Here is a 26,726-nt window from a genome sequence, read left to right on the forward strand (position 1 = left end):
GAGATCTACCATCCTATATGTTATCATTGTAACCCTAATTGTCAACTCAGCAAAGATCATCAGCTGTTGAACGAGGTGTGCTTTGTTAGGGTCGGAGTGAAAACCTACGGGACGTTAGATCACCAGGAACAGGGCTAGTTACAACTGCTCTAAACTCTGGTGAAAAGGCTTGTGAACCCTCTGTAGATAGCAGCATCAGTGACTTTTTCCATCAATGGTGCTATCTGCTGGCCAACAGGCAGCATTACAAGGGCGCTTGTTGATAAATAGGACAATAACTTCATGTATAATGCTCGTGTATATAATGTAGTTCACTTGCAACCTTTGTGTATTTGCCTATTGCAACACATTGGTATATAGTTGAGACAGGACCTTAAAGTAGTGTCTCCCAAAACCCTTATTATAAACAGAAAATTTAGAGGATTATACAATGAGGTTGTGAAATGTAATAAACTGACACCAAAAAAAAAGGTTTCATAGCACTGCCCACCCTTCTGTGATTGGTCGAGATAACCCATGTGACCCTTGTGCAAATTGATAGGTAATTTGTGTTGAGTGTGGTTTTCATTGCAGTTTATATGACAGAGACAGTCAGGCAAGCCCCCAGTGTTCAGCATTAACGCGACACCAAGCAGTGATATCCAGGGACTTTTATTTCAACACCACGTCAGGTATGTGTATTACAAAGGGCAGCGTGACACACAGCCGTGTTCAGACCACCTTGATTACAGCTTGCATAACACTACAGCATCAGGAAGGTTGTAAAAGTCACCTTGTTCACCTTTTAATCAAACAACTTTATGTTTTTACATAGGGTTATTAAGAACAATACATCAACGATTGGCATAGACTTACTTACCAGTTGCACTATCCTAGATTCAAAAAACCTTGTTAATGTTTGTTTGCACTCAGTGGGGAAGCTACAGTCATGTAGATGCTCACTCTGTCTCCCTGGGCTCGGTAACGTTTTCAGTGGGTGCGGACTGGTTTGGGACGTCCCATCCGAGACGGGGGCGATCCAAACAAAAAAGCGGGGATCCCGGGGATTCGGCCCGGCCAAATAGCCACGTTGCCATGGCTGCGGGGGGGGGGGGGGTGCGGGGTAGGGCGCTGGGGGGTTGTGGCGGGGGGCAGGCAGGTGACCCATGTGACACTGCGGGAGAAACCCAGGGTGACAGGAATGCCGGATTCCAAGCCGCTTTAAACTCAGTCCAGCGGGAAACGCGGCACTTCCAATAAGGGTTCCGTCTATGTGCTCGGTTAATTCTGTACAAGGGGGGGGGAAGGTGGGGGGGGGGGGATAACTCCAGTAGGGTTGGGATCAATTCCATGTCATCTGTAACCCCATACGGTTTAAACCAGAAGCCCAGAATCTTCCTTATGACCCCTAAGCAGGGAAACAGCCCTTATATATTTATACAATAGTAATGGAAGAGACATTATAAACAAACAGTGCAGTAAATGTGCACGTATCAAAGAGAAAACAAGGATTGAGACAAAAAACAAAGAGGAAAGAGAGTTCTGGCATCTACATCTCCAACGGCACGTATACTGGGTGCACTAGGGTAACTCTGTGGGATGTACCATTTCAGTTCCAGGGAGGGGAGGGGTGGGTAGGGTTCACGTGAAATACTGGCTGCTCGACACAGGGGTGCACAGGGGATGCACAACATATTGAGGGGTGGGTCAGGTGACCCTTCCTATCAATACCATTACCCGATTATCACCCAAAAGCAGGGCGTTCCCCAATCTTCAGGGAAGGTACACACATTCAGGACTCAAGTCTTCTTCATAAAAATACTGCCCAAGGAACGACTCGGTGGCTACGTCCAACTTATTTACAGTCATTCATATCCAGACAACTGCACGTTTCCTCCTACTGCTGTGATGTTTTGCACGTAAGAGTATGCATGTAACAGGACGACACGAAGCCACTGGGATTAAAACGCCACCGTCTACACCGTGTGTCACTTAATCACACGGGCCGCTATCCGATATCTGCTTATGGGGAGGGGGACCGTGGGGCTCGTCCTCCAATCATTAAGAAAAATAAACGCAATGACAACGACAGTTCAGACGGACAGCTACGCAGTTTTTTGAGGAAATCTTCGCCTCGTGGCACCTGGAAGCGCCTCTTCGGCGGCACCTGCCATGGGAACAGGGAGCACATACATCGCCATGGCGAGGCGGTCGCCGTGGCGAGACGTGCTCTGCACCTGAAGATCAAACACAATGGGGAGAACGTGGCCTTCTGTGACATCACGGCTAGACCAGCCAATGGGGTGGTTCCGAGAGACAACGCTGCCCTTCACGAGGCGACGAAGCGATGAGCCACAGACATGATTATATTCCTGAGAAATGATCAGTAAAAAGCCTGCCGCTTCGAATTTCACGGCCTAAAAAACACGAACCTCGCAGCCGGCCTGCGTTTCCCTTGCGTTCCCCCGTCTTCGTTCGCACGCGACCGCAAACGTCCTCGAATGTCGGTTCCTTCGTTTGATGGCGAAAAGCAAAAAGGGAGGACTCGCACCAAACTGCAGGTGGGTTAATCGGACCGAAGGCCATCGGCAGAACTCAGATGGAGATGGGTTCTGAAGCAGAGTCTGGGTCTTACTGCGGAAGTTCAGAAGCACTTCTCCATGGTTTGGGGGTTCAATTCCATTTCAGTTCTGTAAACTCGGGAAATCAATTCAAATTCAATTTGTGAACAGAAAATCTGGACAGCGTGTTCTATTTTTTCAGAGGGAGGAACAGAATGTCCATTGATATGCTCGGAGAACCTGGATATGGTCCGGCTTCCTCCATTTTGGAAGCAGTGAGCAACACTGAAGTCATCAACTAACCCAGCTCAGAGTACCGGAGCCTCTTTTTTTGGATTGTACCAACCCTCCATGAGGCCCAAAACCACTTCACTGATACTTTCCCCAAAATTAAACACCCAGCCCCTCCTCTGCTGCCTGCCCCCAAGCCCTGACAGCCTCCGCTCAGCTTACATCACAACAAAGGTGGGAACACAACTTAACCGTGAAATTTTTTGTTCATTTTCTGCAAACTTTCATTTCCCTTTTCCTAATTTCTCACCAAGTGTCAGATCTAAAAGAAACCTCATACAAACAGAATAGAAATATACTTCAGTAAAACATCACACAGTTTGTGAGGGGGGGGGGGGGGGGTAACAGGTAATGTGCTGCCCCTAGTTTCTCAACTGGCCATCGTGAAGACTAAAAACAATAGGAAGGAAAAAGGTTGTGCACCCCAGCCATGCCCTCCTCCACCCCACCCCCAGCCCCGCCCCCTTGGAGGGCGCGGCCCCTAGAAGCCGTATTTGGCCTGCGTCTGTCGCCGGGTCAGCTTGTTCTCCGCCCAGCTGTTCTTCAGCTCCAGCTCCCGCTCCTTCGCCTGTGGAGAGACACACAACTTTATTCACTCCCCCCTGAGCGCCGACAGTACCCGCAGAACAATAAAGTTATGTTCAAACGAATGGAGCTGATGTCCAACAGCCAGAAACAGGCTGTTGCTCTACTGAAGGCATTGCCACAGACAGGAAGTCAGCCTTCTACAGACAGGATGTCCATCCCAAACTAAGACAAAACGCTCTCACAGTGTTACTGGAATGTTTGTAACGTGGCCACTGCATTGCAGCAACATCGTGAGAACGTTCAGTGTTAGCTGGGTATCAGCCGATACTTCACATGCACATTTAAGCATTCCGCTTAACCTGCGTATAACGAGGCTAAAAAAAGAGAGCTAGAACTAGACAAGCGATTCAGTCAGACAAATCTGAGGCAATTACAGAGAACTGGAGCAACAGACGAGGCAGCAGTTTAATCACACGCAGCCCAGCACGTGTGGCTTAGCCTCCTTCTGAGCGGGGTTTTTACCCCCACTTTTTTTGTTGGCAAATTTTTTTATCCTGTCTGCTCCCAGTCTGTGATATCCGATCGCCATCATAGGCCTGTCGTATTGCTGCAACGTCCACTGTCAGTCTCTCAGGAGCGGATCCGGTGGGTGAAATGTGCATCCACAGTAAAGTATTCAACCGTAACAAAGCTTTTAATTAAGGATGTTTGCATTTTGATCAAAAAAAAAAAACATTCTTCCATTTTCTCAAGATTTTCAAAAATAAACTGACAAATTCCAAACATTCCAGATATTTCTTTCTACCTTCCAAACATAAAAACGAGCTGTAAATGGGGAGAATTTATTGCAATGACATGAGAAGACCTTTGAACTGGTGAATGAGATATGTGAGTGTAGTGGGCGGGGCCAGCTCTTACCTGGTGAATGAGATGTGAGTGTAGTGGGCAGGGCCAGCTCTTACCTGGTGAATGAGATATGTGAGTGTAGTGGGCGGGGCCAGCTCTTACCTGGTGAATGAGATATGTGAGTGTAGGGGGCGGGGCCAGCTCTTACCTGGTGAATGAGATATGTGAGTGTAGTGGGCGGGGCCAGCTCTTACCTGGTGAATGAGATATGTGAGTGTAGGGGGTGGGGCAAGCTCTTACCTGGTGAATGAGATATGAGAGTGTAGTGGGCAGGGCCAGCTCTTACCTGGTGAATGAGATATGTGAGTGTAGTGGGCAGGGCCAGCTCTTACCTGGTGAATGAGATATGTGAGTGTAGGGGGCGGGGCCAGCTCTTACCTGGTGAATGAGATATGAGAGTGTAGGGGGCGGGGCAAGCTCTTACCTGGTGAATGAGATATGTGAGTGTAGTGGGCGGGGCCAGCTCTTACCTGGTGAATGAGATATGTGAGTGTAGGGGGCGGGGCCAGCTCTTACCTGGTGAATGAGATATGTGATCTGGTGCTTGCGCCTTTGCTGGCCGGTGGGCTGCTCTCCCTTTTTCTGTAAAACAGGAGAGCTCAGAATGAGTGGGGACCAATCAGTGAGCCACAAACGCACATCAAAGGCATACTATGCAGGATTTTTACCAGGAAAATATTCTAAAATAGCCATGCTAAGAATGCATGCACCTTTACTTGTATTTGTTATTCTAAAATGTGTTTGGGACATTTCTTGGCGTGGCACTCTTTTCTGTGTAGGCGAGGGGTGGGTGTGGCTAGGGCGCCTGAGGTTTGGCAGCAGAGTAGTATAATGGGTAAGGAGCTGGCATTATAACCTCCAGGTCACAGGTTCGATTCCCAGGTAGGACACTGCTGTTGTACCCCTGAGCAAGGTACTTTACCAGCATTGCATCAGTATATATTCAGCTGTATAAATGGATGTAATGTAAAAGCTATGTAATAATTTGTGTAAGTCGCTCTGTATGAGTGTCAGCTAAATGCCTGTAATGTAATGTAAGATTTTTGGTTTGTTGCTAGCAGCCACAATGGCCCAGATACAGTGAAGCAAAAAGACAAGCTGACAGGGCTGTTCAAGACCAAGAGTTAACCCTCGAAATGCTTTTCTTTGGTGGCTTCAGCCCATTTCGTGGTCTCGATCAGACAATGTAGGTAATGTCGGTCCGTAACATGGTCGGGTGAGTGGGCGGGGTTCAAGATGGAGGAGGAGATTTCTTTGATAGTAAACACAGGCTTAATGATCCTGCATAGTATGCCTTCAAAGACACAGAAACAAACAAACGCTATTTCCACTACAGTCCAGAATCTTTAAAAGTCTGGTAAGGGGGATTAAGGGTGGGGTGTCACTGTGGACAGAGTCCCTAAAGCACAGGCCAATACGCTATGGGGTACTGGTCCCAAAACCTGGTCCTTGGGGCACCACTGCACCCGCTGCGTTTCAGGGCCGGACCCCTACCGTCCAGGCACGGCTGTTTTGCGCGTGACTCTTTTGGGTGGGGGTCATTCGGGCAGGGCTCTTTCAGGTGAGGTTGGACCCCTACCTTCTGGGTAGGACTCTTTTGGGTGGGACTCTTTTGGTCTAGGCTCTTACGGGAGAGGCCATTTCGGGGGGGCCAGACCGCTACCTTGCTGAAGGACTTGCGCTGCTCCTTCTCCTCGGTCATGCTCTTGGTCATCCACTGCTGGCTGCCGCTCAGCTGGTCATCGCCTTTGATCTCCAGGAACTTCACCTCCTCCTTCCCCCTGTTCCGCTTTCCCTGGAGCCTCCGAAACTGTGGGAGGAGGAGAAGAGGAGAGGGAGAGGGGGAGAGGAGAGGGAGGGGGAGAGAGAGGGAGAGGGAGTGGGAGTGAGAGAGGAAACCGCCCAGGTTTCCACAGGTTAGTCGAGATGGCATGCCTTGTGAATCCCAATATGGGTGGAACTACAACATGTCATGAGCCAATCAAGAGTGCTGCAAGGCCAGCAAGTGGATTGGACAGCAGCCAGTGCTCCTCCCATCACTTTTTTTGACTGACAGTGTGATGGGTTTTCCAGCCCTTCCCCAACCACCAGACAGCAGTGACACAATCCCCCCAATTCGGAAATAAGACCCACTTGACTACCAGCTAGGTATGTAATACCCAATGCCGTTTACGAATTCTTACAATGTTGCATCTGTAACACATGACACAAACCACCACGAGAGGTCCAGACATCGGTTTTTGACTCGCCAGACGTACGTGTTCCAATTCTATTATCTTGCACGAGCTGAGGGCCCATGCGATTATAGTAGCATTACATGCAGGCATAAAGTGGGACTCCATTTACCGCTTCGTCATCAAAAAGGGACGAGGACCCAGGCCCTTCCACCTCCGTCGCTGCAGGCTCAGGGTCCTGGTAGTACCCCCCGCTGTAGTAATCCTGCCAAACAGGAAGCACCCGGTTAGACGGCGCCTCAGAGGTGAAAAGTTGTGCAACTGCTCATGTAAAAACCGGCTGAAGCACAATATGGAGAACAAGATAATGCATTGCTATGAACCAAAGAGGTCTGATTCCACGGGCCTTGTATTGTTTCATTATCGACCCTACACAGTACTTTCGTTTGTTAGTTTCAGTTGGCTATCAAACTTGTGACATTGACCAAGAACTCAAAAACTACTAAATAAAAATGTAAAAATTTGCTAACTTTAAATCAAAAGTTAAATCAAATGGCAGTGTGTTGCAGCTAGACTGGCAAAATCAAAATATATGCATGTCGTAGCCATCAGGACTCTGCTGCAAACATTTTTCCAAGGTTTGGGTGGTGAATAACTGGGGAGAAACTCTGAGTGTGGATCTTACTGACGTTTACTGAATAAGCAGGAAATGTACCAGCAAAACCTTTGAATCTCATGCTTAAAATGAACTACAACAACAAAAAGAATTTCAAGTGCGAATCTTTCACGAGTGTAGGCCTGGTAACGGAATTCACCCTGTCGCGGTTACCTGAGAGAGCGGCTGCTGTTCCGTGCCCTGACTGGAGGATTCTGGGTAACGGGGGTAGAACGCCTCCTGCTGGTGCTCCTCCCAGGCCCCACTGGATCCTGGGATCTGTGGTGCAGAGGAGAACTCCAGGGGGGCGTCAGACTGGAAGGGGGGCTCGGTGCCCGGCGGGAGGGGCAGCGTGGCGGCGGCGGGGGGGGTCGGGGTCCGGGGCGGGGAGCACCGGGGGGGCCTGGGAGCTCTCGGAGAGGGAGAAGTAGTTCTCGGGGGCCAGCTCCTCGTCACTGCCCTCGTCCTCCTGGGCGATCTGCCGGGCCAGCTGCAGGGCGGCGGACTTGGCGGCCGCCTTGATGGCGGACGGCGAGGCGCTGGCGCCCAGGGGCTGGGCGGCAACGCTGGCGGGACGGGCGGGGGCCCGCGGCTCCTGGGGCCGCTTGGTCAGGGTGTGCGGCACCAGCACTCGCTGCGTCTCCTTGACGACCAGGTTTCGTGGCTGGGGGAGGAGGGAGGAGAGGCCGCCCGAAGACTGGGGAGGGGGGAGTGGGGGGGCAACAGGGTCAAAACCAGAAACAGGAACCACGTGAACCTCATGAAAGAAACTGGACCGTCTGGTGCCACATTCCGCTGAAATGGACTTCAAGGTCAGAGGATCAAACCACTTTCGATTTAGTCAATTCAGGAAAACAACTTGAGAGAAAGAGGAAAAAGTCTGATTCGCCAACTGAAAACTGCCCACAAAGTGAACTGAATTTCATCATTTCCTGGAGTGACTGAATTCAAAACAACAATCCTGATGGACACGGAGACATTCAGGCTACTGATAACTTTCAGTTAAAGCCTAATACCCATCACACACCAGCCACAGCCAGGGTCCTGTGTCCCTGGTCCTGTAGAGCTGAAGCGTCTGCCGGGTGTTTGTATTCAACTTCAAATCAGCAACCAATTCAGACCCAAGAAACCACGAGTGAAGCCAACTGTGTGCCAAGTGCCAATGAAAACCAGCAGACCCTCAGCTCTCTGGGTTTAGAGGGAACTGCTTTTGGTGGGTGGTGTTTGGTGTTTGGTGGCTGGGTGACACAGTCGAGTGAGCGAAAGGCACCAAACAAACTCTCTGTCTCCCACAGAAGGAGGCTTATACGGACACAGAGCAAGAACAAATTGGGCCGATTTTTCCCCATTACAGGTTTCATTTTTGGAAGCTTACAGTAGCCTTCCCAAAGCCTGTAATACGCATTATCCTGGCTTTCAGCTGAAGATCAGAACAGCCTGCAATGGGGGGGAGGGGGGGTTATGGGACACTGTGTCCCAGGCCCCGGGGGGGGAGGATATGGTAGTGTAACTATTTTTAATTTGTTACAGATTTGCTGGGGGGGGAGGGTGTCCCAATATATTTTGTTCCAGGTCTAAAAATTCATAGCTGTAGCCCCAGACTGCAACACCGACCAGTGGACAGAAGGCTAGAGGCATTTTAGCATAAACAAAACAGTGGGATGAATCTTACCTGAGAAAGGGCCTTTTTACTCACTGGTTCTTCTTCCTCAGAATCTGACTGTAAAAAATAAAAGATACAAGTACTCAACACAACCTTATGACAATCCGGTAAGGTAAACTATGTGACAAACGTGTATATAAGCACTGCAAGGTGTTTTCTAATTTGTAGAAGTTACTTCAATTATTCATGAGATTAATGAGATTACCAGCGAGTTCATATGCACATTGAAAAACCCCCAAAAAAACGGCCTAGGTCTTGCCAATAACTTTTCCCTTGCCTTTAGGATAGGAAGAACGCTGGAATATCCTTGAGTAACCACAACACTACAAGTGCTGATGTTTTAAGAGTACTCCAATCTCTAATAGTCGATCAACTCACATTGGTACGTTACAGGTCGCTCAACGTTTACTCAAACTGAACACACCGCAGAAGTAACAGACGATGGAACATAACGAAGAAAACCTGCGCAAGTAACACTCACGTCTCTTCTCTGCAGTTCTGGAATGGTAATTTTCACCGGCTCAGTGCGCTTCTTCGGTTTCGGTAAATTCAAATGCAACCCACTCGAAATCGGAGGGTGGCCGCCCTTTGGGTCCAAATTCTGCCCGGGGTCCATATCTGACATGAAAGACGCGGGTATCTGAGGGCTACCGGACCTTTGAGAAGTGTCCCGTTTTGGAGGTGGCAGGTTTAACCCCATGCTTGGTCCACTGTTTTTCAGACCCTCTGGTTCAGAAGCAGGCTTCTTCGGAGAAGGGAGGCTTACAAAAAGTCCCAAACTTTTCCCTCCTGTTTCGCAAAACTTCGGCGTGTCTTCGGATTCGCTCTCATCGCTGCTACCGTATGCTACCAGAGACATGGTGGAATTTTGTGAAAGTTAGCGAGCTAACAATCGGGCATTTACATATGGAATTAACTTATCTTACAAAAAAACCACTCCTCACGCGGAGCTACGTGCTAACGTTTGCTTGCTGTGGTACTTTCCTTTTGAGCTGTAGGTAGAGTCGTTAGCTAACTGTTAGATGGCTGTCCAGCTAGGAAACTACTTGGAGTATAAAACGGGCTACAATTCTATATAAAAATTAAAACCTAAATGTTTATTCTCCACTACATTCAACTCAAACTTTAAAATTGCCAGACTTGTAGCAGTAACATTGCATGCTTGTTTGCTGTAGACTGTTTTTTTCATTGTCCCAGTACCAATCCCCGTTCTAGTACTGCTAAGTTATTAGCTTGCGTGCAAGAAATACCATTGGTCTCATCGCAATTACATTACTAAACACAGTAAACTTCAGGTACCTAACTTTGCCAGTGTCAGATAGTAGCGTAACGCACCAATATTAAATGCCTTGCTATGGAGAGCGTTATCGGTTTAGTGTTTCCAGTTGAGAGTACACTCGAAGTCGGCAGAATGCGCGATTCAGGCCTGGCTTCAAATTGAGGCCGGGGATTTGGCTAGCAGCTAGGCCGCAACTGGTTGTTTTCTCGCACTGTCTTCTGAATTTGAGTCCAGAACATCTTCCATGCTGCCCGTGTGATCGCTTCGTTTTCGCTCGGTGATACGATAAGTCCAGCGTTCCCCGTCACCTTGCATTAATTCACGATGCTATTTTCATTTGAAGGTAACTTCGGCTAAAGCCTTACAGAGGCACTCAAAACACCAGGTAATGGGACGTTCACGAGGCTCAATGTAGCGCAGCAGCTGGTCACTGCGCAACAGCGCAGAAAGCGTAGGGGCTCAGATACCATTACCAAGAGTTTGGTACGAAATCATTTCCACAGAAATAACCACAGATTCTCACTCCTCGCAAACATCAATTTGCGCACCGGCAGACATCTTGTAAATAAATATTACATTATTGTGCTCATCAGTTAATTGAGATGTTAAATTCCATGGTTAAGGTTTACCGATTTCCCACCAAAAATGGTCAAACTTCTGGCAAGTAGCACTATAGGGCCGTGTACAAAACAGCTTACTTGCCTACTATAGATTATACAAGTTGTAACCTGTATACTCAATAGAGCTCCGGGCATCACGGCATTGGATCAGTTGCCTCCGCCATGTTGGTGGGAAAGCTGTCATTAAAAATGAATGCACATGAATGTTGGAAGACTCACGATCAAACGTTGTGAGTTCACAGCACACTTTAATAAACAAGCACAAAACCATCCAGACCCACAGCGCAACTTGGCGAACTATATAGCTAGCTAGCTATGGCACATCCTCACCTCTGTAACGTTATTTGTTGTTCTCTGCGTGTGTCCATACATCTGTATTGGTGGTTGTAGCTGTGTGTCCTTAGCTCCTACTCATGCGTGCAGGATAGCATCCGTACACGCGAACTTAGCTCAATGCCTTTATTTGTCTGCATCTCCCAAAATTGTTACTTTAGCTAACCCTAACATGTTTGCTTTTCGCCTACTCCTACTAAACGAAGCACCACCTGCGCATGCGTCCCGTTTCGCCTACTCCTAAACGAAGCACCCCCTGCACATGCGTCCTACTAAACGTTCCTCTCAGATCGTCCGTGAGTGAGTGAGTGACCACAATTTGCCATGCATAGCCCACGGCGCCAGTTCCTGCACGCCATGGGAAAAAGACATTGATCGGTATATTAAAATGACTGACAGACTAAATATCAGTGACCCTTACCATGCTCCTGGGGTGCTTCTTACCACAATCCAAACTGAGAAAAAGGAAGAAAGTTCCTGACCTGCAATATCCCAATATTTTTTACTGAACTTTCTCTCCATGTACTCTGCGATTGTTTAAAGGCTTCTAAAAGCCTGATAGGCTAGAAGTGAATAAAGCCTGGATTGGTCATGAATGTTCAGCTGTGGAGTATTCCTTCCGAAAACTGCATTGTCTTTACTGGAAGAGTAGCCCTGAGTAGTGTCACCTGACATTAGCACTGGAAAGTGTCAGAATAAGTCCTGTGTCCGACAATAGGCGCTAGCTTGATTTTTACATTAGTGATATCACAAGCTCTGTATTCAGTTAAACATGGGTAAAACACAAGTAGTTGGTATAAAAGTGTTGATTTCACCCATTAATAAGTAACATTTGCCTGTTTTGAATAAGCTTTAAAGGATTACTTTATACATGTAAAGTTAACGTTATGATAAGCAGTCATCTTAATATGGTTTAGCTGCAGCCAACAGGGGCCAGAAATCCATTATTTTGCCTTACAGGATCTTTTGGCATTCGCTAAAAAGATCTCCCCTTTCCATGCCCACTTTTGTTCTAAAATCCTGGGGCAGAACAACTATCTACTATTTAAAAATCTAAGTAACTATTAAACTGAAATGAATGGCGCAGAATTAGTGGCACTCTCAGATACCTGCCAATGTGGCGTAGTTTTGATCAAGGCAGATGCATGCTGGGATTGTATGACATCAACTCCCGGCTCTATAGTGTGCAAGTAAGTTGTTTAGGACACGGCCAGTGGTTCTCAAACCCAGTCCTGGGGAGCCCTGTGTATGCTGGTTTTCATTCCAACCACAGTCACAATCCCAGAATTTTAACAGGCTGTTCATTTTTATGAATTAGATCCTTTTTGTGTTTTGGGGTATTATTTACCCTCTCAGCCACATTATGTGCGAAATGGCTAGGCATGCCATGAAGAATAAGAGTCCAATATTCACATTGTGCTATGCTGTAAACGATTATATAAAAGGAGGAAACAATAGGTAAAGAGGTAAAAAAAAAAAACACTGCTCAAATTAATTACTGAGGTGAAGCAATAGGCTCCTAAGTGGTGAAAGTGTGCACATGCCCACTGAATTTAACCATTTGGTAGAATGAATAAATTAAATACAAAGCAAAAATTATGAGCCAAACCTGCTTTGTATTAATGGTCGAAGACTACAATATACATTTTAGCTCAATTATTATTAAATTTTTTGTACAAATAATTAATATTTTCATATAAAAAAACTATGGTGCACTGTTGAATTCAATATCTAGATGAGCTAAAAGGGAATATAAAGACCTGAAACCCAATGGGGAAAAAAATCAGAGGAGCGCAAGTTGATTTTTCATCAACTGACAGTTGATGAAAAACAAACCGACAGAGGCCTAACAGTTCTTTACAGTTGTTCTCACTCAAGTGTGCGGCAGTTATTACCCATGAAACTAATTTTCTCGGAATCAGAGAGGCAGTTGCCCACGGTTTAACCCTTTATGGTGTGAGATCACAAATATGAGATTTGAATGTTCTTTACTGCACATTCTAATGCTGAGGTAACAATGGCTATGCTCAAATTGTATACATATGTTCTGTGTTCTTGTAGGAACACACATACAGGTACACTTGCAGGAAAACACTCTTGAGTGTAAGAACAAAGAAAATGTGTTCAATATGAAACATACTTGTAGTTTGACGTCACCACTACTGACTTCTAAGCCTACCGAAAAACATATTGACACTACAAAAATCAAAAAATAAAATACACAAATACATGAAATGATCCTGCCTTCTGTTGTCCATTTTCTTGACTGAGTAAAAACTTCTTTGCCCTCAAATACAGAGCCAAAAGCAGAATGGCTACAGGGAAAGGAAAGTATTAAAAAGTTGACTTCGACGCGTACTTCGTTTTTTATTACCCAAGAACACAAAGACATAATTGTACCCATTTCTGCTAAAAAGCTGCATTATTGCAACTTGCTATGCCATGCATAAAAAAGCTTGGTTCTCATATCTTATATGCCCCCAGTTACCACCATGAGTTCTGCTCCTGTTGAATGTCTGAACCTACACAGGTATGGGCTTGCTTTGTACTTCAATGGGAGACCCCCCTGGAAAAACTAAGTTGCTGCTGTAAGTGGTGTTGGTGGCCCAGGAGAGGACAGTCTTCCCTCTGGCCAAATATACCCCCAGTGCAGTGATGGGGATGCTGTGCTGTGAGAGATGCCGCCTTTCAGGCGAGATGCAAAACCAAGGTTCTGACTCACTGTGGTCATTAAAGATCCCACAATGCTTATTACAAAGAGTAGGGGGTATCCTGGTATCCTGGCTATATTCCCAACCTGGCTATATTAACCTGCCACATAACCAACCCCTAATTTAATGAGATAAAATTGTTACCTCCTACTCCACCTCAGCTGATGTGTGGTGAGTGTTCTGGGACAATGGTTGCTGTACATCACCCAGGTGGGTGCTACACATTGGTGCTGGTTGAAGAGAGTTTCCTTCTCATCACTGTAAAGCACTTTGTGAGAAAATGTACAATGTAACTATTATTATTATTATTATTTGGGGCTGGAGCAAAGAATTCAAAACTTTACCTTAAAACCTCCCCTTAAAACTACTTATGGTAGTTTCCAAGAAGTTATAACTATATGGGGTAAAAGATCTTCCAATCAATTAGCTTTTAATGCATGCTAATATTATGGTTGGAGCAACATTGACCGTCTTAAAAGGATATGCATTTGACAGAGTATGTCTTCATCTTTGTAATATATTTTTTTCATTATGTCCATATAATTTCGTTATTCCTGCTTTTGTTACTACAGTTATTCATATTGCTGTTTGATTGGAAAGTAAAATATGAGCCATTAACGTGCGCAATATATACTCCATTTAGTTATAAAACTGGTCTTGATTATATTCACAAATCATCTTCTATTGTTAATGATGATGCAAAATCAAAATAGTTCAAAACGCACTCCTGAAAAAGCCAGGCATATGATTGGATGAAACGATGCGATATAAATATCCAGGGAAAAACATTTACATTCAGGGCAGTTCATGAAACAGAAGATTTTAACCTGTAGCAATAAATAAACCTACCCTATCGGAATATCGATGTATGATGCCTTGCTGTGGCGCCTGTTTCTTATTCTAGGCCTTACGAGTCAACCTTGATGTGAGGAACCAACAGGAGGGGGTGTCTGTGCTCGGAGGAGGGAAGCAGTTCCGATTTCAAACAAAAACAAGAAGACTGAAGAGAGAGTGGGTTAGACTTCTTGAACCAGGAATTTCCCACAAAAAAGTCGAAGAAAAAAAATCACAACCGTGAGTTGTAACTTGTCAACTTTGCACGCGGTAGAGGACTGTGCAAAGTTTGCGAGCCTTGCTCGCTTGCAAAAATTTTCCAATTATAATTTTTTTTTTGCGCCGGATTTATTTTGATGTAAAAAGCGTTTGATAAAATAGCTAGCTGCTGACATAAGCTGGCTTGTGGTTACAGTAAAATATTTGTGTAGCTAACGTTCGAAAACTATTTCGAATATACTTTCACTTTTTACTGTTACTGGGGGAAAGGAGAATATGCCCAGGTCGAATCGGCAAAGGGAATACAAGCCTGGCGATCTCGTGTTTGCAAAAATGAAGGGCTATCCACACTGGCCGGCGAGGGTAAGAAACTTTAATACTAGATTTTATTGTATCTAACTTTCTTTACTTGTGCGTGCTCGAAGCTGCTGTACGCACGTTTAACGTTGGCAGTTGACGGGGCCTAGCCATTGCTGTTCACACACTAAGTTTATTAGCTAAAGCTACTGTAGGTGGCTCGTGGCACGCTTGCATGGGGCTGTGTATAGGGGCGGGAATAATACGTATTTGTTGACAGTTATTATGTGAAATAATATTCCACTACCCGAAATAGAAGATGCTTGAATGTGTTCACCGAAGCGTGTCCAAGCGTGTTGGTGGCTAATACCGTTCAAGCTCGCTCATTTTAAATCGAGGCCTACGTCAGTCGAATTGTAAAATCTGTCTGTTTAGCCATTTAGCTAATTGAGGCATGCCAACAGATAAACATGGAACATGAAATTGGGTTTGCTTGTGTATGCAAGAGGGAAAATGGCATTCAGTCCTTCCAGGAATTATTTTTAAGCTGTTCGAAATGTGGGTGGCATTGTATTTTGTAGCTAGCTGGATTGTACAAGTTGACAGGTAGCTTTAGGTAGCTAACTTGATAGCTAGCTTACTGGCTGGCTAACTAGCATGGGTTTGCTTGTAAGTAACTAGAAAGCCTGGGAGCTACAAGTTATTTAACCGCTTAGCCAGCTACGGTGCTACAGATGCCCGTGGTTGATTTTTGACACTGTTGCAATCTGCTTGATTGCCACATTGTTGTACTTGCTAGACTAGTCGAGTGACGGCGCGGCGTGTGGTTCTGTCCGACAGCCTGAATGACATGTAACCACTCAGGACGGCGGGAATCCGTATCAAGTTACTCCAGAAGCAAACAGTAACTGTTATTGATCTTCCCCGTGAGGGCGTGTTGTTGCGTAGGTGTAATGGAGGACACGGCGGAATGGCTCATTTCCCCCAAATAACCTCAGGCGCTGGAAATCGTTTGATCTTGACACGTTTCAATACTGAGTTGTCGCTATGTGCAGTACAGTACAGCTGGTGTAAATGTTTTGCTAGTTTGTGATTCGTAATAATTAATTAGTGAGTGTTACTTCTGCACCAACCGGTCGGTTATCTAAGCATGCTATATTTAGCAGGAAAATTGGGCAATTTGCCAATTTCAGCGAAATTACTTTAAAATGGTTATTTACAATTAGTTTCTTGGATGAAAATGGCTGGGGTGTCTCTCTGTCTACATTGTGGTGTCGAGGAAAAAATCCGTGTCCTGTGGTGAGTGCATTGCGCTGTGTTGTAGGAGGTCCCGTTATTCACTGGCGATGTTAACCAGATGTCATTGGTCACTAGCCTTATTAAACATCCCAACGCGTTCGTGTTTTGAATATAACATTATATTACATTTATTTAGCAGACGCTTTTATCCAAAGCGACGTACAAAAGTGCATACACGCACTGAAACTAAAGGTTGAAATTTCAACCTCGGTTCAGCCTGAATTCTGAATTGGAGTGTTTAACCAGAGTTTTTGTTTGCATAATTGTTTTTGAGATTTTTTAAATGGGTAAGAGTTGAGGGTGAATCTTTTAAAAGAGTCAAGACATTGTTTGGTGGAAGCCTTGCCACATTTAGCCTAAAGGCCTGGATTTGGACCGTTATGACATACTCGATTTTGGTGTTTTGGCAACAGGTGTCTAGGGGCTAATGCTTGACGGGGGAGTTCTGCAGGCAGAGATTCACAAAAATAATTAAACCTTTTCTGTTTGCCACAAGCGCTCTCTGTTATGTAACCGTCTGAAAAGCTTGCACTCAGCGAATAAAAATGGCTGCCAAATGGGAAGATGCTGAAAGAGCACGCAAGTTGGCAGACATTCGGCTGCTGTAATTAATTTCTGTGGATGAACATTTTTTCCCCCTAATTTTCAAGAACAATATGCTGGTAGTCTATGATGAAATGTATGGGGAAACTCTTAATTGTGTAATCAACAAACAAAATAGAGCTTTCAGCTTGAAATCCTTCAGCAGCAACCCTTACACAGTTTACAGTGAATAATCTTGTTGGGAGCCTGGTGGTCTTGGTTTCCTTAGCTCACCCCTGCCCTGTCCCAAGAAGCGGGTGCCACAGGTGTGACTGCGAAGACCCGTTGAACATTAGAGGCGGCCGGAAACAGGCAAAATGTTTGCAGAGAGCAGCCATTAGTTGGCGCTGGAGAGCGTCGGTGGTCGGTGTGTGCGCCAGGTGTGAACGCGTTTGGCGAGTGCGGTCGCGCCGGAGGCCTTCGACAGTGGTGGGGAATCCACGGCCGCTGTCTGGGCCTGGCGCGGCGCCCGGGAGGAAGCGGGTGGGGGGCGGGGCCATCCACACCGCGCAGTGACTCAGGCCCAACGGCCCGGCTTCCTGGCGGTTCTGCGGGTGGGTAGGGGGCGGGGGGGGGTCACTGCTGAACAATGACCCCCCCCCCCCCCCCCCCCCCCCCCCACACAGTTTTGCACTAAACAGAAGAGGGGTCGGGGGGTCAGGGTGAGAGGTTGTATCGCCATTGAGGATGGGAGAGGATTCTGGACTGAATGCCCCCTACACTGGGGAGTGAGGGGTTGGCTGTTTGGGTGGTTTCCAGGTAAAGGTTCTGTTGAGGGGTGGACTCATGGGCTGTGGTGGTTGGGCACCACACTTCTACCCTGGAACTCTGTGTGAACTGCCCCACCCTACCCCACACAAAATAATTTGATTACAGTTTGAATTGGCTGTAGTGTTAATTTCCCGCCAAAGCCGCCACGCTCAAACTCCCCACTTCAAGATCATTGGCAGAATTGGACACTGACTGGGAGTTTTAGTGAGCAGGGAGCCCTCTGATTGGGTCAGAGAACGTGCACCAGCTCACACGCACACTCACACACAATCACACACACACACATGCACTCTCACACACATACACACACACACTCACACACACACATACTGACACACACGCACGTACTCATACTCACACACACGCATACCCTGACACACAAGCTCTCACACACACACACACACTGACACACGTGCTCACACACACACACGGTGCAGCAGCAGGCAGCAGTCTCACGGCCAAGGGCAGAATCTAAGCTCCTCCCCCAATTCAAACTGAAAGAGGCAACAGAGATAATCAGTGGGGCGTGTGTGTGTGCACACAAGTGTGTGCATGTGTGTGTGTGTGTGTGTGTGTGTGTGTGTGTGCGCGCAGGTGCTTGCAGCGAGGTCAACTGACTGCATGTTGCCTCAGAGAAACTTTCAACTGCAACAGCAGCAGCATTGGCAATAGATCCCACACACACATGCACACTCGCGCGCACTCACACACACCCGCACACACACACCCACTCTCTCTCCCTCTCTCACAAGCCCTAATCTCACTTTGGCAGCCCCGGATGGTGTTGGGACAGGCGCCAGCGAGGGCAGGAAGCTGTGGGATATAACGGCTGTGCCCGGCCCGCCTCCATGCGGGGTGAGGGGCGTGGCTAGAGCTGCCTGACGGCAGGCTCCGCCCCAAATACCAGCCCGTCGCCACCGCTGGGCAGCTCGTGCTGGGAAGAGCTTGGATCTCATATGTCCCCTTTCGCACGTTCCTGCAGGCGTCTGAACAGCCTGGAGCTTTGAGCGGTACAGTCACAGCATGGTTTCCCAACGCAGGGAACCGTTTGGCAAGACATTATATGGGCTAATTATGTAGTTACGTGCAGATGATCTTGCTTTGCTCACTTTGGAGCCTGTTTTCTATTTGGGTAAATGCTCAATTTGTCTGAGTAGATTATCTTCTCTAACAGGACAGTGGTGTGAAAAGACTGAGGGCCTCTTGGTGTATGCTCCTGGACGCAGTAATCCAAGGGATTCGGAAGGTTGTTCGTAGAAGTCTGTGAATATAAGAAGTTGCTCAGATTTTACTTAAATCGGGCTTTTTTTAACGTGTATGACCAGCACAGGGATCCTACACAGTTTAGAGATGCGTGGTAAGTCAAAGATCAGCCTTGCTCTGACATATGGTTTGACTGGTTTGATGCAGTTTATTTTTAAGTCATTTAGGTAAAGTACAGTTCTGCTCCCACACAGAAAAAAACCGTATTCTTTGTGTTAGTGAGATTTTGCCAACTAGGAAGCAGGTAGGTAACAGGAGAATTTGCACAGACCAATGGCAGTTGAGTCTTTCAGTGATTTTTTAAAAGAGCCAGAAAGCCAATTGGGTGTTGCCCTGGGTTGAGGGGGGAGGGGTTATGGCTTGAATTGGCCAATGGTTTTCTGGAAATCCCCTTGGCTGAGTGCTGCCCAAGCCTCACAGTCCTGGCCTAACAGCTGTGGAATGTGATTGCACAGGTGTGGCTGTTAGCTGGGCTCTCTGACAGGTGGCACCACAAACACACACACACGCGCGCGCGCACACATGGACACACATGCACGTATAGTCCGACACACACAGTCAGACACATGTACACACACATACACAGACGCACACACACACACACAGTCAGACACATGCACGCACACACATACACAGACGCACGTAATCACACACACACGCATACACAAAGTTTGTGCACAGCCCTGCCTCTCAAGACTGTCTGATGGCCGACTGGCCCACTTCACACTTCCTGTGATTGGCTAGGCTTCCCTGAGTCTGACTGGCTGGGCTCGCCTGAGCCAGTACATTGGCCCTGTTCTAGAATGGGGTGGTAACCGTAGTTACTGGAGTGGTAATACCGCAGACTTCGAAAACCCGTCAGATGCTATCACTCCATTTTCCCAACTTTAGAAGTTCAGTCCTTCTTCTGTTGACACCGTGACATCCTGCTTTGATGCATGGTGCGATTGCATGTGTCATTTAATTTCAGCATTTGAAACCGAAAAGCTACCAACACATGCTTTGTTTGACCAGAACAGTTCTGGAAACGGATGGGTAGTGTTTCTGTGGTAATTGTGTCTTCTGCCATCTCTTTCTGTCCAGTCTTTTAATGGTCCATTAAATAAACTATGGGAAAGGGGGGGGAGGGGTACATTTTTCTGGTTTTTGGAGGGTGCAGTAACATTGGGAGTCGTCATTTGTGATAAGAACAGTTGTTTCCCTCAAATGTATTTGCCTACATGGAGTGTGAACCTAATTTTTGCTCCGCCCTTCAGATCGATGAACTCCCAGAAGGTGCGGTCAAGTCTCCCTCCAACAAGTACCAGGTGTTCTTCTTCGGGACCCATGAGACGTGAGTACATGGTTTCCATGGCCATGGCGCCCTGGGGTTTCCTACCCAAAAACGGATGGGCGCAACTGAGCCCGATCCAGCCTGCTTCTCACAAGACTCTCTGCAGTACTGTAAAAATGACGGTTCTTACCCATTTCACAGGGGTAAAAACCAAGGTGGGGGGGGGGGGGGGAATTCAAATTAACCGTGTGTTTACCGTCCCACCAGGGCGTTCCTGGGCCCCAAGGACCTGTTCCCGTACGAGGAGTGCAAGGAGAAGTTCGGGAAGCCCACCAAGAGGAAAGGCTTCAGCGACGGGCTGTGGGAGATCGAGAACAATCCCACAGTGAAGGCCGCGGGACACGAGGTAGCTGCTACATTCTGGCGCGCTGCCTTGCGTGGCTACATCGCATCGTGTTCATTTAGCATGCGCCTCTTACCCACAGCGACTTGCACTGCTTGCATTGTGATGTCATTATGATGTCATAATGCAGTGTTTGCCAGCTGTGTTCCTGGAGATCTAACCTGTAGGGTTTCACTCCAACCCTAACAAAGCACACCTCAATCAGCAGCTAGAGATCTCCTTGAGCAGCTGAAAATCAGGTGTGTCAAATTAGGTTTGAAATTAATAGCTACAGGACAGTAGACTCCCAGGAACAGGATTGGGAACCACTGGCATGCAGTCTTTACAAACAGTCCATTCATAGAGCTGGATATTTACTGAAGCAATTCATGTTGGTAGCAATGCCCTACTTGGGAATCAAACATCTAACCTCTTGGTTACAAGCCCAGTTCCCTCACCATTACACTACAGTATCAATCCCCAGGTTCTGGAACTTTGAGGAGCCGCAACCTGCTTCATGCCTGAATGCGTTTTGGGTTCCTTCATTTTGAATACTTTACCTCTTTAGACACCAGTTATATTCTGCAGATCACTGTCTGGCCATCCCCTAGGTGGCGCTGTCTTAACCATGGCTCCTCCTTTCCCCTCTCAATCTCTCAGCCTGAGAAGAAAGAGGCCCCAGCGAAGGGGGCGGGGGCAGGCGAGGCGGCGGCCGGGCCGGGGGCGAGGGGGGGGGACGCCGAGGGCAGCAGCGACGAGGGCGAGGGAAACCTGGTCATCGACGAGAAGAACGAGAAGGGAGCCGCCAAGCGGAAGGCCGAGGACTCGCTGGAGGTGAGCGCCACCGCGGCCGCTCGCGGCCCGTCCCGCCAGGTTCCCAGAGAAATCGCAGCTTTTCAGCCATTAAACTGGCCTGCTTCTCAGCTATTAAACCTGGCCTGCTTTTCAGCTAATAAACTGGCCTGCTTTTCAGCTATTAAACTGGCCTGCTTTTCAGCCATTAAACTGGCCTGCTTTTCAGCCATTAAACTGGCCTGCTATTCAGCCATTAAACTGGCCTGCTTTTCAGCCATTAAACTGGCCTGCTATTCAGCCAAAATCCCCTCGTTACAATCAGCTTGATTGAAGGTCTGAGGTAAAGGCGGTAATGAAATTTTGGCATTCCAACATAAACCAATACATGGGATGCTACGCTCTCATGAAAATAGGCCAACAAACGACCCTTGTACTTGTAAGAATTCCCTCAGATGCACCAAACAGAAAAAGTATCTGAGTGGCGAAGGAAAGCGTGTAGTCTTACCCGGGGCTACTGGAACTGGATTAATTTAATGATATCTTGTTTATCAGACTCCAAGGTAACGTTTTAACCTTTCCTCTGTGCTAACAGTTGCACAGAGACAGTGGAGACTGCTCTCCACCAGCAGCCTGGCTCTATGCACATCGCTATCTATCTTGGTAGAGCGGACATGCCTTTCCCATGTGTAGCCTGCATGGATGCAATTGTGTATCTTGCTATGGCACTAGTGTATAGACAAGTGGCTACAGGGTGCAGATATCCTGGGTGTATGTGTTAGGACCTTAAAACTGCTAGATGTCAAATACCAGGTTCAACTGAATGCAATAATGGCAATATACAAAATGTAAATGTGTGTGTAGTGGAATGGCTACACGCGAATGGCGAGCAGGAGACTGTTGGTGAGTCTCCTCGAACCATTCCACTTTTCCCCTTATATACCCAAGGATGGAAGTGAAACCCCAAGTCCTCAAATGAAGACACAATCCTGCTTGCACTGCCTCCGTAAGCCTATCGCACTGGGCTAACCTTTGTTGCTGGTTCATGCTGACTAATAACTGTTCACTTGTGAATGGTGTTTGTTAGTCAGAGCCCACTGTACCACACCATCAAAGACACCAGCTTAAGGCTTACATGATGCTGATCCGGGAGAATGTTCAGGAACTGCCATCCTTACATTAAAACCGTGCCTACTCACAGTCTGTTTTCCTTTTGGGGTTTTATAAGGGGCACACTTCTGTTGACCACCCTATTCACTAGACAGGGTTCCTCTACACAACAGCAGTGAGCTCAGCTGGTGAATACTACTGGGAGGAAAATCCCTCCAAATTGGGACGCAAAGAGCGGGGATGAAAAAACTTTGAAGAGTAGTTTTTTTGGTTCTCAGTGGTCTAGAACTACATTGCTTTTATTTCCCAGCAGTGATTGTTACATCAGCATTAGAATGTTCAGTTAAGAACATTCTAATCAAGTATTTGTGACCTCACAAGGGGTTAAAAGGCTGATAGTATGGTGGCTGTGTTTTAATATCTGATGTAATTAACTCTGGTGTTCCATTTCTAGGCTTCTCCAAAACGGCCCAAGGATGCTGAGGGGGAGGGAGAAACGAAAGCTGACGGCAAGAAATCCGACGCCGAGGGGCCTGGCGGAGACCGCGCCGAGCTAAAGGCCAATGACAGCGCAGGGGCGGGGCTCCCGGTTGCCCCACCCACCGCCACAGCTCCACCCCCTGCTGTCGCTCCACCCAGCGAATTGAAGCCAGGGAGCCAGGCTAACCCGCCGACTGAGGGCCAATTAACGGCGGAGAAGGTGAGAGGGTGAATCGTGGCTGGCCTCTTGCAAACATGTGACCTCTGAATGTGAGTGATAGTCATGTAGCAGCAGTGGGGGGGGGGGGGGGGGGGGGGGGGGGGCTCTGAAGCTGATGTTACAGAATATGACACATCACCTTGGTTGAAATAAAAATGTTTTTTTTTTTTTTTATGCAGCGTTAGGTGGAATCTCTGGTATGTGCTCTTGTCATTAAAACAACCATGTTAAAATCATATGTATATAAATATAAACACTGAATGAATTTTAAAGATTTGCCACTCATTTTACAATAAGCAACATAATTTCACCGTACATGATGAAGGGTTCGTTCCAGTCGCTTATTTTATCCGTCCTCGTCTCCTCAGTCCTTGCATGACTCGGAAATCAGTTGAGGTCCGCCATATTTAAGGACACTCAAATCCGTATAAATGCTCCTTGGAGGAGAAGGGAAGCTCCCGGAGGATGCTTCAGTGAGGAAACACAGCCTCGCTGTGGAAGAAAATTTTTTGAAATGATCCACCTGTGGATCCACCTCTCCGCATCTGCCACGTCTGTAATTTACGTAGCTTCAAACTGCCGCTTGACTGAACAGGGACGTTACATTTGCCTAATACTTGTTGCCTTGATTCCTCCGTCCTCGTATCTCATGCTTGCATGTCTGGGAAGAGATGCAAGAAGTGAAAATAAGCGATTGGAAGGAACCCACAGAGTCTGATAGTGATCTGTGGGAATATGATTCTTAAGTCTAAGCAATGTTGCTGGGCAACAACTTTTTCACATTCTAGAACTCTTGAAGATCTCACATTCTGTTTTTTTTTGTCCCCCCTACCCCCACCCTTTCTTCTTTGTATTCTCCTGCCTAGGCTTTGACAGACAGCGCTTAACGCCCTGAGAAGCTTGGAGGCCCCGCCCCCTGGCCCCACCCCCCATCCCAGAACTACAGATCGTTTTTGGAGACAGAAAAAATTTGCAGAATTTCTAGGTTTTTCTGCAGTTAAAGTAATGGAGACATTTTTTTGTTGTTGCAAGAACTTAAATATTATGAAAGAAAATACAAAGCTCATATGCCAGTATTGGATGTTGTTCATCTGGGATCCAATTAAGCTGAGTTGCAGAGACCAGATATAATACAGTATAGACAAAAGTTTTAGCCTTGGGGGGAAAGGGTTGTTTTTTTAAGTGCAATTACAAAGTCTGGCCACTAGGTGATAATGAAAGATTAAGTTAAATATGAAACACGCTTGGTTCTCTTTTCAGATGTTAATTTGAAAGAATAAAACTTCAGTATTTCAGATACAGAATTAGCAATGTTAATCCATTTGAAGAGGAAAATAATCACTCTGTTGCATACTCGATTCGAATCTGTCTTTAGTTTCAGTTTGTTAGTTTGATACACGTTTGCTAATCGCTGTATGTATGTTGTGCTTCATAAGAAAGAAAACATGAACAAGCCTGCAATAGCATTCTGGGATTCAAGATGTATACATATTATCTTAATTTTATTCCCTTTCTTACCTAACTTTGGTTGAAATAATTAGTTTTCTTACGGATGATGTTCTGCACAGTGTTTTAATTGTTTTGCTTTAACTGTGCATCGCTTTATATATACACCAGTCAGACTGCGTGGTTGATATTAAGATAAGTGGCATGCTAGAGCTGACCAAATGTTTTAAGATATGTCACCAAATGACAATTAGCTCCCACTGTGCTATTGAATGTTCCTGGAGAAATGATCTACTATTTTTATTGAGTTCATTGATATTTAAGATGTTTAACCCAGCTGCCCAATTTATTATTATTTTTTTTTCATTAAACCAACTCAAACTTATGGGAAATCGGTAACATAATTGGATTCGGCATGGATTCAAACGGCATGAGTAACTTGCTAAAACGCAAGCTAAAACATTCCTAGATGTTGCCTTTAAGGTTTCCGAGTTGCCTCACAGGTACCAATTTAAAGTTTTATGGTGCAGCAAAATTATAGCCAAGCTTCAAAAGACAATTTAAAAAAAGATTTTATGGGGATGTACAGTTACATGGTTTTTTTTTTTTTTTTGGGTGTAGTGTGGTGCCATTGAGGCCCATTCATAACTTTTGTCACTGATACTTGAGGTTTTACAAGAAGAGACTTTATCCGTACAAAATCCCTGGCAAAGAAGCTGAATTCACTGAGGGCTCCCTCACTGTTGACTAACGTGTTTTCCTGTTCTTTGTAGACTTCACCATTTTAAAAGTGCTCTGAAGTGAACCTGCACTAAGCTTTGGGGATGAAGTGATCCCGATTTGTAACTGAAAGATAGATAACAACAAAACCAAAGCTGTTATCCTGTTTTATTTAATTTTTTTTTCTTCAGCGTATTAAACATAAGAAGGTAACAAAAATCGAATCGAAGTGTCTTAAATGTTTATGTATTCTCAGTATGAGAAGTGTTACCCCCTGGTTGGGTCAGGTTGTCTTATTGTTGTGACTGGAGAACTAAATTTATTTGTTGTTTTTTTGTTTTTTTTTCTGTTAAAAAAAGTTTCCCTTATGTAACATGCACTTATCGTTGCTTTAAATTATGCGATTATGTTATGTTGGGAGCCCCTGATCTCCTCCCTGGATGTTGCCTGGAGTGTACTGACCTGTGCCTAGCCCGTTTGAAAACATGTTTGATCGAGGCTTTCATTCAACTTGATTTCAACACTGTTTTCCCTTTCACCCACCCCCCCCAAATCAAACTCATCCTTTGTAATACTGACTGAGTGCATGACTTCTGAGGCCCCCCCCTTTCTGAAACATACTGAGACATGTAATGCTTTTTTTGTGTTGTAGCCTGATCATTCATCATGATCCCGCCTCCTCACCCCCACGCTGTCCCATCATCACATCACATCTTTCTAGTCAAGTCTCTTTTTAGAGTAGTTGGTCGGGAAATTCAGACATAAAACACCTTTTTTTTTTCTTCTCTTTTATGCAGATTGATACTCAGCTATGTTCTAAGCCTAGTTCTGCTGTAGCCTTCAGTTCATTTTGGTTAAAACAATAAACAAGTTGATTATTAAAAATGTGCCTGCTCTGTATTATTATATTTTATTTTGCATGAACATTTCCAATCTCATTCTTTCTCTCTTGTAAGATGAGGTTGATGCACTGCAGGCACTAATGGAAGCAGAAGTGGTTTGTGAGCATCGTCTTTCAAGTAAATCTTGAGTAAAAAGGTAGTGCTTGTGTGTGTTGATCAAGAAAAGGGGAGAAATCTCCGCTGTGCTTCATTATGTGTCAACAGAATGCACAGAGGTGCCGAAGCATTACTTTGACTTGTTGGCAAAAAGAAGAAAAAAAACATTGAGCACTGGTAATATGCATTACACAGAAACTCAAAATGGGACGCCCATAATCTGGCTTTAGAGCAAAGTTGGACCAGCAGAACATAAAACAGTGTATTTCAAATTAGATAAATGTAGGAATAAAATCTACTCTTTTTGACATAAGTTTGGGGCTGTGCTAAAAGTGTTCAG

General features: G+C 46.1%; 2 protein-coding genes across 2 annotated transcripts; one reads left to right on the plus strand and one right to left on the minus strand.

Annotated features, from left to right (window-relative positions):
* Positions 1-1,305: 1,305 nt before the first annotated feature.
* Positions 1,306-10,659, minus strand: prcc (proline rich mitotic checkpoint control factor). The gene is given in 8 exon segments (XM_035428593.1): positions 1,306-3,399; positions 4,782-4,847; positions 5,929-6,075; positions 6,612-6,704; positions 7,269-7,461; positions 7,463-7,791; positions 8,767-8,814; positions 9,239-10,659. Coding segments are annotated over 8 exon segments (1,341 nt in total). The 5' UTR covers positions 9,617-10,659; the 3' UTR covers positions 1,306-3,312.
* On the plus strand, positions 9,245-26,275 carry LOC118233183 (hepatoma-derived growth factor-like). Its single transcript, XM_035428594.1, has 7 exons — positions 9,245-9,263; positions 14,605-15,116; positions 20,222-20,298; positions 20,506-20,644; positions 21,281-21,454; positions 22,977-23,222; positions 24,089-26,275. The coding sequence occupies exons 2-7, from the start codon at positions 15,030-15,032 to the stop codon at positions 24,107-24,109; spliced, it is 744 nt and encodes a 247-aa protein (XP_035284485.1). The 5' UTR covers positions 9,245-9,263; positions 14,605-15,029; the 3' UTR covers positions 24,110-26,275.
* The last annotated feature ends 451 nt before the right edge of the window (positions 26,276-26,726 follow it).

The sequence above is a fragment of the Anguilla anguilla genome, chromosome 8 (genome assembly GCF_013347855.1).
Source record: "Anguilla anguilla isolate fAngAng1 chromosome 8, fAngAng1.pri, whole genome shotgun sequence".
Taxonomy (NCBI): domain Eukaryota; kingdom Metazoa; phylum Chordata; class Actinopteri; order Anguilliformes; family Anguillidae; genus Anguilla; species Anguilla anguilla.

What these genes read in the sequence shown, in the direction of transcription:
- LOC118233183 (XM_035428594.1), top strand. Translation starts at nt 15,030, where the DNA reads ATGCCCAGGTCGAATCGGCAAAGGGAATACAAGCCTGGCGATCTCGTG. An exon ending in TTCTTCGGGACCCATGAGAC is followed by an intron (nt 20,299 to 20,505) that starts GTGAGTACATGG and finishes CCGTCCCACCAG; the next exon opens with GGCGTTCCTGGGCCCCAAGG. An exon ending in TGAAGGCCGCGGGACACGAG is followed by an intron (nt 20,645 to 21,280) that starts GTAGCTGCTACA and finishes TCAATCTCTCAG; the next exon opens with CCTGAGAAGAAAGAGGCCCC.